Genomic DNA, 16064 nt, shown 5'->3' on the forward strand with positions numbered 1-16064 from the left:
TGTGGAGGCCACGGGCACCCATAGCTCAGGACCCCAGCCGCCAAGTCTACGCACCAGCACTGGAAAAGGAGGTGAGGCGAAACTGCAGCAGCCCAAGACACTGGCAGAGAAGTGGCAGGAAGAGCCTATCGGGAATGAGGCTTGAAGCCCCGTGGGGGAAAGTTCACCAGCCTAACTAGAGGAGAGAAACAAAATAAATAAAAGTGACCGGTACAGACAAAATTCTCTCTCTAAATGCACATTACAAAGGTGAGCAAGACAAAGAGCAGGTGCCAGTTTGGACATACATAACAGCTACACCAGCTCAGGGCTGGGCCTGCCCTCAGCCAAGCAGGAAAACCTGACTCTGGTGGGGAGAAATAACAGGAGGTTAAGACCTACTGAATGTGTGGAGCTTATGAACTGGGACTGTGAAAAGAAAAATGAGGGTGTGTGGGAGAACTCACGGTGAGCCTGAGACATGTGTGAGTACTCTCAGTGGGAGATGCCACAAACTCAGTAACCTTGGCTACCCGGTGGGAGACATTGCAGGGGAATCTGAGCTTACACTGAGGACTGCACAGATCCTTTGTGTGATCCTTGGGACAGACCAGACTAGTATTATACCCACTGGGGCTAGCACTCAGGCACTGACTGCCATCAAGGAGAAGAGCTCAGCTGTGCAGAATTACTTCCCTTCTGAATTAAACAAGAGAGAGAGACAGAGAGAGAGAGAAATATTTACCATGCCAAACCTGGGTGTGTCACCTTTGGCACACCCTTAACCCTGAAGAATTGAACAGAGATCTCTGGCCACACCCACCACAAGTGCTTAGAGATGCACCAAAAGCAGACAATCTACTTAATTTAAAGTCACAGTATAATGAGAAAAGCCACCACAGTGAGGAAAAAAAATAGAAGAAACCAACAAATATCTCTACAATGCCAAGCAACAAACACAGAAACCGAGGAAACAAGAACAAAGAAGACATTCTGATGTCCTCAAATGAACATAACACCCCAATACAAGATTTTGAACATGATGAAATAGAAGAAATGCAAGATATGGATTTCAAAAAATTTATGATAAGAATATTTAGAAGTTCTCAAAAACAAATTCATGAACTACAGAAATCTATACTGGACAGGACAGAAAATCTCCCTCGTGAAAATGAAATCTTAAGGAGGAACCAAATAAATGAGGAATCTAGTAGAATATGAAATTGTGATATTGAAGAGAAATCAAAATGAAATGAATAATTCAATGCAACAAATAACAAATGCAGTTGACAGCCAGAAAAACAGAATCAGTGAGATAGAAGAGAGAATATCCGACTTAGAAGATAGAGCACAGGAAAGTATACAGTTAAACCAAAGAAAAGAAGAGGAAATTAGAAATCTAAAAATATTGTTGAGAATCTACAGGATACTATTAAAAAAAACCAACATTCAGGAGAAATCTTCCCAGGTTTGGAGAAGGACAGAGACATCCAAGTACAGGAAGCACATAGGACCCGGAAAAAAACATGACCAACAAAGATCCTAGCCACGACACATTGTAATCAAACTCACCACAGTGAAACATAAAAAAAAAGATTCTAAAATGTGCAAGAGAGAAACGTTAGATTACTCTCAGAGGAACTCCAATTAGACTCACAGCAGACTTCTCATCAGAAACCCTACAGGCTAGGAGGAAATGGTGAGATATAGCCCAAGTACTAAGAGAGAAAAACTGCCAGCCCAGAATATTATATCCTGCAAAGCTCTCATTTGTGAATGAAGGTGAAATAAAGACCTTTCATAGCAAACAGAAATTGAGAGAATTTATCACCACTCGTCCAGCCCTGCAAAAGATGCTTAAAGATGTGCTACAAACAGAAACATAGAAACACGGTCATGAACATGAAAGAAGGTAATAGAAGGAAACCACACAGAAAAAGATCACAGGAAGTTCAAAGCATATATTAGAAATATCTTTGGGAAAATGGCAGGGTAAAGTCACTACTTATCAATACTCACATTGAATGTTAATAGCCTCTGCTCTCCAGTTAAAAGACACAGACTGGCTGAATGGATTAAGGAACAAAACGTATCCATATGCTGCTTACAACACATCTTTCCAACACAAATTTCTTCTCAGCAGTACATGGAACCTACTCTAGGATCGACCACATACTAGGCCATAAAGCAAGTCCCAGCAAATTCAAACGAATTAGAATCATACCATGCAGCTGCTCAGACCACAGTGGAATGAAGCTGGAAAGTAGCAACTCAGGAATCCCTAGAGCATATGTAAACACATGGAGACTGAACAACATGCGCCTGAATGAACACTGGGTCATAGAAGAAATCAAAAAAGAAATCAAAAACTTTCTGGAGTAAATGAGGATAACAACACAACATATCGAAACTTATGGGATACAGTAAAAGCAGTGTTGAGAGGAAAGTTTATATCAATAGGTGCCTACATCAAGAAATTGGAAAGGTACCAAATAAATGATCTTTTAAGGCATCTCAAGGATCTAAAAAATCTGCAGCAAACCAGACCCAAATCTAGTAGGAAAAGAGAAATAACTAAAATCAGAGAAGAAACCAACAGAATTGAATCGAAAAAAATTACAAAAGATCAGCCATACGAAGATCTGTTTTTTTCAACAAATAAACAAAATTCACACACCATTGGCCCAACTCACTAAAAAAAGAAGCAAAAAGATTCAAGTCGCGGGCCGCGCAGCTCAATAGGCTTATCCTCCACCTGCGGCACTGGCACACCAGGTTCTAGTCCCAGTCAGGGTGCCGGATTCTGTCCCGGTTGCCCCTCTTCCAGGCCAGTTCTCTGCTATGGCCCGGGAGTGCAGTGGAGGATGGCCCAAGTGCTTGGGCCCTGCACCCACATGGGAGACCAGGAGAAGCACCTAGCTCCTGGCTTTGGTTCAGCACAATGCGCCGGCCGCAGTGCGGCAGCCATTGGAGGGTGAACCGATGGCAAAAGGAAGACATTTCTGTATCTCTCTCTCTCTAACTGTCCACTCTGCCTGTCAAAAAAAAAAGACCCAAGTCAATAAAATCAGAGATGAAAAAGGAATGTAACAACAGACACCACAGAAATAAAAAGAATCATCAGAAATTACTGCAAGGACTTGTATGCCAGCAAACAGCAAAATCTATCAGAAATGGATAGATTCATAGACACATGCAACCTACCTAAATTGAACCATGAAGACATAGAAAACCTAAACAGACCCATAACTGAGACAGAAAGTAAATCAGTAATAAATTCACTCCCAGCAAAGAAAGCCCAGGACCGTATGCATTCACTGCTTAATTCTACCAGACATTTAAAGAAAAACTAACTCCAATTCTCCTCAACCTATTCAGAACAATTGAAAAAGAGATAATCCTCCCAAATTCTTTCTATGAAGCCAGCATCACCTTAATCACTAAACTGGAAAAAGATGCAGCATTCACTGAAAATTACAGACCAATATCCCTGATGAACATAGATGCAAAAATCTTCAATAAAATTCTGGCCAATGGAATGCAAAAACACATCAGAAAGATCATCCAACTAGACTAAGTGGGATTTTTCTCTGGTTGCAGGGATGGTTCAATGCTAGTAAATCAAACAATGTGATACACCACATTAACAGACTGCAGAACAAAAACCATATGATTATCTCAATAGATGCAGAGAGAACATTTGATAAAATACAACACCCCTTCAAAATGAAAACTCTAAGCAAATTGGGTATACTAAGAACATTCCTCAATACAATCAAAGCTATGTATGAAATACCCACAGCCAGCATCCTATTGAATGGGGAATAGTTGGAAGCATTTCCACTGAGATCTGGTACCAGAGAGGGATGCCCACTCTCACCACTGCTATTCAACATAATTCTGCACGTTTTAGCCAGAGTCATTAGGTAAGAAAAAGAAATTAAAGGGATACAAATTGGGAAGGAAGAACTCAAACTATCCTTCTATGCAGATGATATGTTTATTTATTTAGGAGATCCAAAGAACTCTACTAAGAGACTATTAGAACTCATAGAAGAGTTTGGCACAGTAGTATGATATAAAATCAGTGCACAAAAATCAACAGCCTTTGTATACACAGGCAATTCCATGGCTGAGAAAGAACTGCTAAGATCAATCCCATTCACAATAGCCACAAAACCAATCAAATACCTTGGAATAAACTTAACCAAGGCCGTTAAAGATCCCTCCGGTTAGAATTACAGAATCTTAAAGAAGGAAATAGAAAGAGGATACCAAAAAATGGAAAGATCTTCCATGCTCATGGACTGGAAGAATCAATATCATCAAAATGTCCATTCTCCCAAAAGCAATTTATAGATTCAATGCTATACCAATCAAAATACCACAGACATTCTTCTCAGATCTGGAAAAAAATGATGCTGAAATTCATATGGTGACAAAGGAGACCTCGATTAGCTGAAGCAATCTTGTACAACAAAAATAAAGCCAGAGGCATCACAAGACATATTACAGGGCAGTTATAATCAAAACAGCATGGTACTGGTACAGAAACAGATGGATAGACCAGTGGAACAAAATAGAAACACCAGAAATCAATCCAAAATTCTACAGCCCACTGATATTTGAACAAGGATCCAAAACCAATTCCTGGAGCAAGGACAGTGTATTCAACAAATGGTGCTGGGAAAACTGGATTTCCATGTGCAGAAGCATAAAGCAAGACCCCTACCTTTCACCTTACACAAAAATCCACTCAACATGGATTAAAGATATAAATGTATGACCTGACACCATCAAATTATTAGAGAACATTGGAGACACCCTGCAAGATATTGGCACCGGCAAAGACATCCTGGAAAATACCCTGGAGGCGCAAGCAGCCAAAGCCAAATTTAACAACTGGGATTGCATCGGTTTGAGAAGTTTCTGTCCAGCAATAAAAACAGTCAGCAAAGTGATTGACAGAAATGTGCCAGGGGATTCCAATTCAATCCCATCAAGGTGGTATGTACAAATGCCATCTTACTAGTCAAAGTGATCAGTTTCAGTTCACAATTGATCATAATGATAGGATTAAGAGTCAAAGGGGGTCGGCACCCCAGCTCAATAGGCTAATCCTCTACCTGGGGCACTGCCACACTGGGTTCTAGTCCCAGTTGGGGCACCAGATTCTATCCTTGTTGCCCCTCTTCCAGGCCAGCTCTCTGCTGTGGCCCAGGAGTGCAGTGGAGGATGGCCCAAGTGCTTGCACCCTGTACCCGCATGGGAGACCAGGAAAACAACTAGCTCCTGGCCTCGGATCAGTGCGGTGCACTGGCCCCAACACACTGGCCATGGTGGCCATTGGAGGGATAACCAACACAAAAGGAAGACCTTTTTCTCTGTCTCTCTCTCAATGTCCACTATGCCTGTAAAAAAAAAAAGTCAAAGGGATCACATAAACAAGACTAGAGTATGCTAATACTAACTGATATAATTAAAAAGTAGAGAATGATCCAACATGGGAAGTGGGATACACAGCAGACTCATTGAATGGCAGATGTCCTAAACAGCACTCTGGCCACAGAATCAGCCCTTAAGGCATTCGGATCAGGGTGAGGAGCCCATGAGAGCATTTCAAGCATGGAAAGCCACGACACTCTGGCAAAAAAAAAAAAAAAAGCCAAACCACCACCTAAATCTCGCTCTCTGCATGTGAGATCCCAGTGGATAGAATGGGCCATCAAGGCTGGCGCCGCGGCTCACTAGGCTAATCCTCCACCTTGCAGCACGGGCACACTGGGTTCTAGTCCCGGTCGGGGTGCCGGATTCTGTCCCGGTTGCCCCTCTTCCAGGCCATCTCTTTGCTGTGGCCAGGGAGTGCAGTGGAGGATGGCCCAAGTACTTGGGCCCTGCACCCCATGGGAGACCAGGAGAAGCACCTGGCTCCTGCCATCGGATCAGTGCGGTGCGCCGGCCGCAGCGCGCCAGCCGCGGGAGCCATTGGAGCGTGAACCAACAGCAAAATGGAAGACCTTTCTCTCTGTCTCTCTCTCTCACTGTCCACTCTGCCTGTCAAAAAAAAAAAAAAAAAAGAATGGGCCATCAAAGAAGGAGGTACCTTTCTCTGAAGGGAGGAGAGAACTTCCATTTTGACTATGACCTTATCTAAATAAGATTGGAGTTGGCGACCTCCAAAAGCTTCCATAGCCTTGCCAACTTGTGACAAGAGCTTCAGGTGACTACTGACGCCATAAGCAAGAGTGTCAATTGTTAAGTCAACAACAGGAGTCACTGTGCACTTATTCCCCATGTAGGATCTCTGTCCTTAATGTGTTGTACAATATGAATTCATGCTATAACTAGTACTCAAACAGTATTGTTCACTTTGAGTTTCTGTGTGGGTGCAAACTGTTGAAATCTTTACTTAATATATACTAAAATGATCTTCTGTATATAAAGATAATTGAAAATGAATCTTGATGTGAATGGGATGGGAGCAGGAGCGGGAGATGACAGGATTGCGAGTGGGATGGAAGTTATTGGTGGGAGGAAGCCACTGTAATCCAAAAGATGCACTTTAGAAATTTATATTTATTAAATAAAAGTTAAAAATCAATATTAATTTTCCCAATCCATGTGCAAGATGTACTTTTTATTTCTTTTAAATTTTTATTAATATAAAGAAAACAGATTTCAAGTATTTCATACATAAAATTCTAAGAGATAAACATACCTCTTCCCTCACTCCCTCTCCCCCACTTTCTTACATTCACTGCTTTAATTTTTACAAGAACATAACTTTAATTTACTTTATAATCACAGCCTTAAAGCACCACTGATCATAAATTTTAACAAGTGAACAATAGAAAGACCAATATTCCACAAGAATATAGACAAAATCAATAAATAATTTATTTCTATCCTCTGTAATTCCTTTCATCAATGTTTTATAGTTTTCAGGTCTTTCACTCATTGATTAAATTTATTATTTATTGGGTTGGTGTTCAACCTAGTGCTTAAGAAGCCTAAATTTAAGAGATTCCACAATGGCTGGAAAGTGAAAAGATATGCTAATTTTCACCAGGGGAAAATAGCAGAAGAAAAGCAAAGGGAGTGTATTTACAGGGAATAGTTGGATATATATTTGCAGTGGGAATTCTATAGAAGCAAGAGGGACAGTGTGGAACAGCACAGAAAGAGCAGATGTGCAGCAGTGAGCAGGCACACAACACACAACTCCTGTGGCCAGGGGCCAGAAGAGATGCCAGCTTCTGAAAGCTATGTGAGGGCATACTATGGCAGCAAGTACCACAGGTGACACTGCATGACAGAGAACCTTGCAGACCACCCTGACTAGGTCAGGCCTTGAGTCTTAGCAGGGGACATGGTATCTACCTAATCCAGTGAGGGAAAAGTGTATTTCTTTCTCTTCATCCCCCAAAACAAGAGCGCCCAGCAACCGAAGGGGAGAAGACACCGTTTTGACGCCAGAAGATTCTGTGGCGGCTCTCACATGCATGACCACGGGATTTTATCAGAAGGAAAAAAATCTACAAGTTCAATTTACTTTTAGTCTGACTGCAAGGTTTTACAGGGGGCTGCACACCTGGATAGGACAGAAGGTGCCCCAATCCTGTCAGCCTACCACAGGCTCCAGGGCTCTAACTACCCAGGTGGAAAACCCATAGGTAGCTGGCACTGGAAATGATTCTGCTCTCTCCATGGATGGGCCAAGCTCTCAGGGCAGAGAGAGGATCTTCTGTACCATGTGACTGTAGGAGCCTTGTGCGCTGTGACTTTGGGAACCATGTGACTACATAATCCGGTGTGGAGTATGACTGGGGCTCTGGGAAATCACTGTGTCTGGCATCAGAGACTCATAGCTCCCTGATTGCCTGGGGTGGGTAATTGCAGAGGCTTTTGTGCTCACATTGAGGACTGTACAGAACCTCTGTATGGTTCATGCAATAGCATGGGTAAGAGCTGTACCCAGGGTGGGCTTCCCAGGCATTGAATCCCTTCAGATACAGGATGTGAGGTTTTCATGATGCCACCAGGCATGATCATACTTTCCTTCCCGCTGATAATACAGGGTATATACCACACCCAACTTAGGTGTCACCCTGGATTCTTACCCCACAGTTCAGCCCTGACCAGAGCTCCCTGGTCCCACCCAACACACACCTCTTGGTATTCACTAAAGGAGGAGACAGACCACTAACCCAGGGAGGAATATATTTTAAAAAATCAGTAGAGAAAACCAAACGTGTTTCTACAAATACCTAAAAATAAACGCATAAATATAAGAAACAAAAATAGGAAGAGAAGATGACTTCCCCAAAGGACACAACAACACTTCAATATGAGAATGTGAAGATGAAGAGACTAATGAAATTCTTGCAAAGGAATTCAAATGAATGTCACAGGATTACTCACAAACAATGAGAAGAAAATTAGTGAGCTAAAGAAATCCACGCATGACATGAATGCAAACTTTGCCCATGAGATTTTGAAGAGAAATAAAACTGAAATATTAGAAATGAAGCATGAGGGAGGCACTGACATGGATGGCACAGTGAGTTAAGCTGCCATCTGCAGTGCCAGCATCTCATATAGGCAAAGGGTAGTGTCACAGCTGCTCCATATCCAATCTAGGTCCCTGCTAATGCACATGGGAAAGTAGGGGAAGATGGCCCAAATCCTGGGGTCTCTGACACCAAATGGGAAACCTGGAAGAAGGTCCTTGCTTCTGGCTTGGGTTTGACCCAACCCCAGCTGATGCAGCCATCTGAGGAGTGAACCAACAGATAAAAGATCTCTCTCTCTCCATATATATATAAACACACACACAGACACACACACATATATATACACATATATGTATATACATAAATATATATATATATCTTATCTCTGTAAATAAATAAAATAAATTTTTTTAAAAAAATGAAGAATTCAATATGTCTTATAAAAATACAGTGGAAAGTCTTAACCTATTCAAAACAACTGAAGGGGAGAGAATCCCTCCCGAATTCATTCTATGAGGCTAACATCATCTTAATTCCTAAATCAGAAAAACACACAATGGAGAAAGAGAACTACAGATCAATATCCCTGATGAGCATAGATGCCAAGGTCCTCAACAAAATACTAGGTAATCGAATCCAACAGCACATCAGAAACATCATTCACCCAGAACAAGTGAGATAATAACCCCTGGTATGCAGGTATGGTTCAAAAATCACAAATAAATGTGATGCATCACATTAACAAATTAAAGAACAAAAGCTGCATGATTATCTCAATAGATGCAGAGGAAGCATTTGATTAAAATGATTAAAAATCTAAAGCAAATTGTGAATACAAAGAACATTTCTCAATACAATGAAGGGTGCTTATGGAAAACACACAGAGAGCAACTTATTGAATGATGAAAATTTGGAAGCATTTCCACTGACATACAGAACCAGACAAGGATGCCAATTTTCAACACTGCTATTGAATATAGTTTTGGAGGTTTCAGCCAGAGCCACTATGCAAGAAAAAGTAATCAAAGGCTTATAAATTTGTAAGGAGGAAGTCAAATTATTCCTGTTTGCAGATGACATGATTATATAAATATATATATATAGATAGATAGATAGATAGATACATATATATAGCATATATATAAAAGATCTCTCTATATAATATTCTATATATATTCTCTCTGTATATTCTATGTATATAGAGAGAATATATAGGAGAATGACAAAACTCCACTAATAGACTATTGAAACTCATAATGAGCTTGGTAAAATGACAGAATATGAAATTAATGGACAAAGATCAATAGCCTTTGTATACGCAGAAAATATTTGCTAACTAGGCAACTGTTAAAGGAATAATATCCAGGATCTATAAAGCATTCAAAAAATTCAACAACTAGAAAACAAACAATCCAGTTAAGAAATGAGCGAAGGACTTGAACAGGAATATTCAAAAGAGGAAATTAAAATGGCCAACAGACACAAGAAAAAATGTTCAGGATCACTAGCCATCAGGGAAATGCAAATAAAAATGATATTGAGGATTTACCTCCCCCCAGTTAGAATGGCTCTCACAGAGAAATCAGAGAATTAATAAAATAAAATAAAACAAATGCTGACGAGGATGTGTGAAAAAAAGGTTCCTTAAACCACTGCTGGTGGGAATGCAAACTAGTACAGCCAGTGTGGAAGAGATTATAGAGATTCCTCAGAAACATGAAAATATATCTACCATATAACCCAGTAACCCCAATCCTGGGAATTTACCCTTCCAAAATAAATCAGCATATGCAAGAGTTATCTGTAACCACAACTTAATTGCAGCTCAGTTCACAAAAGCTAGGACATGGAATCAAATGAGATATCCATCAAGTGATGACTGGATAAAAAAAGTTTATACACATGATGGAATATTACTCAGCCATAAAAAATATGAAATCCTGCCTTTGAACAAATGGATGCTACTGGAAAACATTATATTTAGTAAAATAAGCTCATCAAAAAAAAAAAAACTACTGTGTGTTTTCGCTGAACTTGGTAAGTGATACAATACAAATATATGAGTGAAAATGACATTCTGAGAACTGATTATTGTTTACAGCCCTTGTCTCAACTGTTATGGAACAGTGTTTTTCTTATTATTATGCTCTGAAATCTCCTCGTGGGGGTTATTTGTATAAAATAAAATTAAAGTATGTTATTATAAAATTTAAAAGAAAGAATAAGAAAAAGGAGGAGGGAGGGTGGGAGAAAGGGTAGAGGGGGAATTGTCACTATGTTCCTAAATCTGTATATATTAAGGATTTATTTGTTCACCTTATATAAGTAAAAATGTTTTTAAAAAAAATGACTGTACTCAGTATCAGAATATTTGGGTTTGATATCCAGCTGTAGCTCCTCTCTTAAACTTTTGTTAATGTAGGCATCAGTAACTGGATCAAGTTACTGCATTCCTGTCACCATATGGGAATTCTTGGCTCCTGGTTCTGACCTGACTCAGTCCCAGCCATCACAGGCCCTTTGGGAATGAACCAGATGGCAGGGCTCTCTCACTGTCTTTCTCCACCTCCCTCCCTCTCAAATAAATAATTTTTAAAATTTTATTCCAAAGTATGTTACTTTTATATATTATAAATCAAATGTTTTCTTGATTTCTTTTTAAACTGTTCTTTTAGTGTAAAGAAACTGCTGGTTTTTGTAAGCTGAGTTTGTATCTTTACTGATTTATTTATTGGTTCCAACAGAGTTTTAGTTGGGCCCTTAGGATCATATGGAAATAGGAACACTTACCTTCTTTCTTTCTCATTTGTATACCTTTCATTACCTTTTCTTGCTCAGTTTCTTTGTCTAGGACTTACAGTAATATGTTGAAGAAAACTGGTGAGAATAAACATTCCTATAGTGTTCCTAATCCCTGTTTAAAAACTTTCAGCTTTTCACTACTGACGGCCATGTTAGCCCCAGACTTGTCATATCCAGCCTTTATTGGGATGAGCTACATCCTTCCTATTCCAAATTTTTAGAACTTTTATAAAGAAAGGATTTTGAAATTTGCACCTCTCTCCCATGTTCTAAATTAAATTATTCTATTTTTCTTTCTGTAATTCTGCCAAACAAATAAATCTTAGAAATTAATTAATTAATTGAAGTGACTACCAACTGAGCATTACCTCGGCACGTCCCATAGCACTTCATATATAGTTGTCTTCAACAGTGAGACCCTATATCCCTTGGTTGAGATCTCTCTCATTTGTCTGTCCCACTAAATTCTTGCAAGTACTATATCTAATAGGCCATCAAATCTCTTAGTTTTATACTGCCTTAGTATCCGCTAGAAAAAAGAAGAAAAAAACATCTACTTCTACACCGGAATAGTTGCTTATCACTAATTCTCTTATTAAGTTAGTTGCAACTGTTTCCTAATGGTTATTGGGCTATCCTAGCAATCATGCAAGAAACTTACCAAAACAATACTCACATGCCTTATCAATAGCCCAGGCTCCATTTTCTTTCTTAACACTGTTGATATTCCTGATGTGAAGTTCAAATGCAATGTGAGCCCTCTCACTTTCCCTCTTCAAAAGCTTGAGATTTGTCACCTACCATGTCCTCTTTCCCTTCTGTCTAAAAGAGTATGTTAACTCTCTTTTGGAAGAATTCTTTGACATCTAATACAGGCAATCACTTTGTTTATACCTTTCATCTTTCTCTAAGAAACTACCCCTCAACAAAATAATTTCTTGTTTTTCTTTTCCATTTAAAGATATTTTCCTGGTCATAAATGTCAATCTTAAAAAATAAATGTATTCATGCAACCTTCCTGTTTCTCATATCTCTGCACAATATTTTCTATAAGCTTTGTTGTATACTTGCCTGCTTCAGTTCTCATAATTTGGCTCTCCCTAATAGAAGGATACCTAGTTCCACTCCAAAAATTTAATTGAAACTCTCTTCTTGAAAGCCTTAAATTACTTCTAAGATAGCCTTTCTCAACAAGGTTTCTTCAAAGTGTTGAACCTCACAGAAAATTATTTCAATTATTTCTCAATTCTCTGAAGGGTAGCATATAGCGAGTACCATTTTCCATAAACTGTTCACCAGCCCCATGACAGCACAAAATCCAGTGGCTATATTAAAGCACTCACTCTACATCCTCATGGTGGTACAACCTCTCTAATAAAATCCTAAATGACAAAATCATGTGACATAAAGCCTGATTATAGAGGGAATGTTGGTCTTGCCAAATTCATAATAAGCATCTCAGACTTCAGGAGATGAGGCCAGATTTCTGGTTGTTGTTGTTTTTTCTAACCTCTAGTCACAAAATACTACTTAATTAACACACAGCGATAAACTGGCCATCTAAGATAACTAAATTCTTAACAACAACTATATGTGCTGGTTTTCAATATACATTTTATTATAAATAAACAACTTCATAAGAATAAATTTTAAAACTAAATAATAAAATTTACCTCTGCTTAAGGTGAACAGTATACAGTGTCTCATCTATTGGAATGATATAGGACATCTGATCCTAAAGAATCCAGAAAAACTGAGTGAAACAAATTATTCTAAGAGGCAAAACAGTAGCTTTATATAAAATCCTTCCAAGAATGCTTAAAAGTCTTAATCAAAATGTTACCGACTACTTCTGATTTTAAAATCGGCCAACAAAATATTTTTAAATGTTGGATATTTGTAAATTATATGATCCATTCTTACTATTTTCATAATATAAATTCAATCTAAGAATTTATCTACATGTAAGTAAACTGTAACCTTCTTCTGAAAGAAACGTCCATGTGTGGACACCAATTTAGGTGGTATCACTGGGATAATAGGCATTTACATCAATGAAACTTACTCTAATAAGGCAGAAATATTATTTAGGCACTTTCTTAAAAATTATCCCAAGGTTCATTGCAAGCTTCCTTTATTATTGAAGAAAAGATTCTTATCCAAAATTTGGTATTGTCTTTGAGTTTAAAAATAATGTTTTCAAGTTAGAACAAGGATGGCAATAGGCTGTGATAACTATAAGGAGGTGAACCTAAGTAATGATTCTATCCTGTAAAATGAAACATGTGAAAGTGAGAGAGCATCAGTGAAAACAAAAACAAGTCAGAGATTATTAAAACTGAATTAACAACAATACTATATCACAGAAAATGTGAAATATGTAAGCATCCTAGGTCTGTGAAAATACAAAGCAACCAAGATTCTATAAAAACCATGTAGTAAATGGTAAAGAATGAAACAAGAAAGTTAAAATCACTGATGATAAATGAAGTTAACATCATGAAATTCCTGATAGGACTAACAAGAAGAGCATTTCGGCTCTATGGTAATCTTCACTACAGCATATAACCTCAGCCTAATCATGAGGAAATATCAGGTAAACCCAAATTTAGAGTCATTCTACAGAATATCTGACCAATACTCTTCAAAACTCTCAAGATTGTTAAAAACAAGTGAAGACCAAAACACAGTGAAAAGGAGATGGGCAGACATGACTTGTTGTCTCCTAGATTGGAATCAGGAACAGAAATAAGAAATTATGGTAAAAACTGATGAAATCCATACCTCTAATGGTAGAGCTAGAATCATGCCATGGGACTCCAAATCCCATTAAGTTGGCATGTACCAATACCATCTTACTAGTTAAAGTGATCAGTTTAAGTTCATAATTGAACATAAAGATAGGATTAAGTTTCAAAGGGATCACATTAACAAGACCAGTGTATGCTAATAATAACTGATATAATTAAAAAGGAGAGAACAATCCAACATGGGAAGCAGGATACACAGCAGACTCATAGAATGGCAAATGCCCTAAACAGCACTCTGGCCTCAGAATCAGCCCTTAAGACATTCGGATCTGGCTAAAAAGCCCATGAGAGTTTCTCAGGCATGGAAAGCCAAGTCACTGTGGCAAAAAAAATGACCTAAATGAAAGATCTCTGTGAGATCCCAGTGGAAAGAACAGGCCATCGAAGTAGAAGATACCTTTCTCTGATGCAAGGAGAGAACTTCTACTTTGATTATGGCCTTGTCTAAATAAGGTCAGAGTTGGTGAACTTGAGGCTTCTATAGCCTTGGCAGCTTCAGGTGATTACTGACATCATAAATAAGAGTGTCAGTTATTAAATCAACAACAGGAGTCACCATGCACTTACTCCCCATGTCGGATCTCCATCCTTAATATGTTGTACCATGCGAATTAATGGTAAAACAAGTGTTCAAAGAGTACTTTATACTTTGTGTGTCTGTGTGGGTGCAAACTATTGAAATCTTTACTTAGTATATGCTAAGTTGATCTTCTGTATATAAAGATAATTAAAAATGAATCTTAATGAAGAATGGGATGGGAGAGGGAGTAGGAGATGGGATGGTTTGTGGGTGGGAGGGTGGTTATGGGGGGGAACTGCTATAATCCAAATGTTGTACTTTCAAAATTTATATTTTTTAAACAAAAGTTTTAAAACAACCTGGTGTTAAACTGGAAATGGCATAGAAAATTAATTAATTTAAAAAAAATATTATGTAGGATCCCTGTCTTTAATGTGCTGTACACTGTTATTTAATGCTATAACTAGTACTCCAATGGTAGTTTTTTCACTTTGTGTTGCTATACGGGGCAAACTGTTGAAATCTTTACCTAATATATATTAAACTGATCTTCTGTATATAAAGAGAATTGAAAATGAATCTTGATGTGAATGGAAGGGGAGAGGGAGCGGGAAAGGGGAGGATTGCGGGCGGGAGGGAAGTTATGGGAGGGGGGAAGCCATTGTAACCCATAAGCTGTACTTTGGAAATTTATATTCATTAAATAAAAGTTTAATAAATGAAAAAAAAAACTGATGAAGTCCAAATAAATTTATATATAGTTAATGTAGATAGTTAATTGCAATGTGCCATTAATAATTTATTTATCTATTAAAAATGTATCCACATGGTTATGTAACAATTAACATTACAGAAAACTGAGTGAACACTCTGTGAGTTATCTGTAGAAGTTTGCAATTTATCTACCAGTCTAAAATTATGCCAAAATTTTAAAAGTTCGTGGGAAACAAAGAGAATTAACAGGGAAACTGGAAGAAGGGAAAAATTACAGAGAAGAAATGCAAAAGGGAAGACCTTGACAATGAAGGAGCAGGGTATACTAGTTTCAAAATTTGCATTGGTAAAAAAATACTTCCTTGGTAAGTTCAATTTAAATGTGATAATCGAACACAGATTTTGGAAAAGTTTTACCTTTTGGTAAAGTAGACTGATGTTCAAGTGGTTCCAGTATGTACTTCATAGATGAACAAATTCTCAAACAAAAACTTTGTAATTACTAAGATATTAGTGTGCTTCCTTTATATTTTTACTATGGGAGTTAGCATGAAATGCCTTTTTTCTGTTATTTTTCATGTTAATGTAATATTAATGCAAGTAGAACAGAGTTGATGTAGTTCACAGATACAATTCTAAGAATATAAGGTTAATCAATTCCTCCCTTCCATCCTCCACCACCCTCCCAACCTACCTCCATCCCTCTCCCCTTTTTTACTTCTTCTC

The 16064-nt window shown here is 38.2% G+C and overlaps 1 protein-coding gene across 1 annotated transcript in view; it reads right to left on the bottom strand.

Moving 5' to 3' along the window:
* The window catches only part of LOC133775472 (disintegrin and metalloproteinase domain-containing protein 32-like), a 206235-nt gene extending 190431 nt beyond the window's left edge, over positions 1 to 15804 (bottom strand). Inside the window, exons 1-3 of the mRNA XM_062213813.1 lie at positions 15756 to 15804; positions 15483 to 15592; positions 12968 to 13029 (exon numbers count right to left, since the gene is read on the bottom strand). Of these exons, the coding sequence (XP_062069797.1) occupies positions 12968 to 13029; positions 15483 to 15592; positions 15756 to 15804 (221 nt within the window). The remainder of the gene's footprint in view (positions 1 to 12967; positions 13030 to 15482; positions 15593 to 15755) is intronic.
* Between the last annotated feature and the right edge of the window lie 260 nt (positions 15805 to 16064).

This window comes from Lepus europaeus, chromosome 16 (genome assembly GCF_033115175.1).
Source record: "Lepus europaeus isolate LE1 chromosome 16, mLepTim1.pri, whole genome shotgun sequence".
Taxonomy (NCBI): Eukaryota; Metazoa; Chordata; class Mammalia; order Lagomorpha; family Leporidae; genus Lepus; species Lepus europaeus.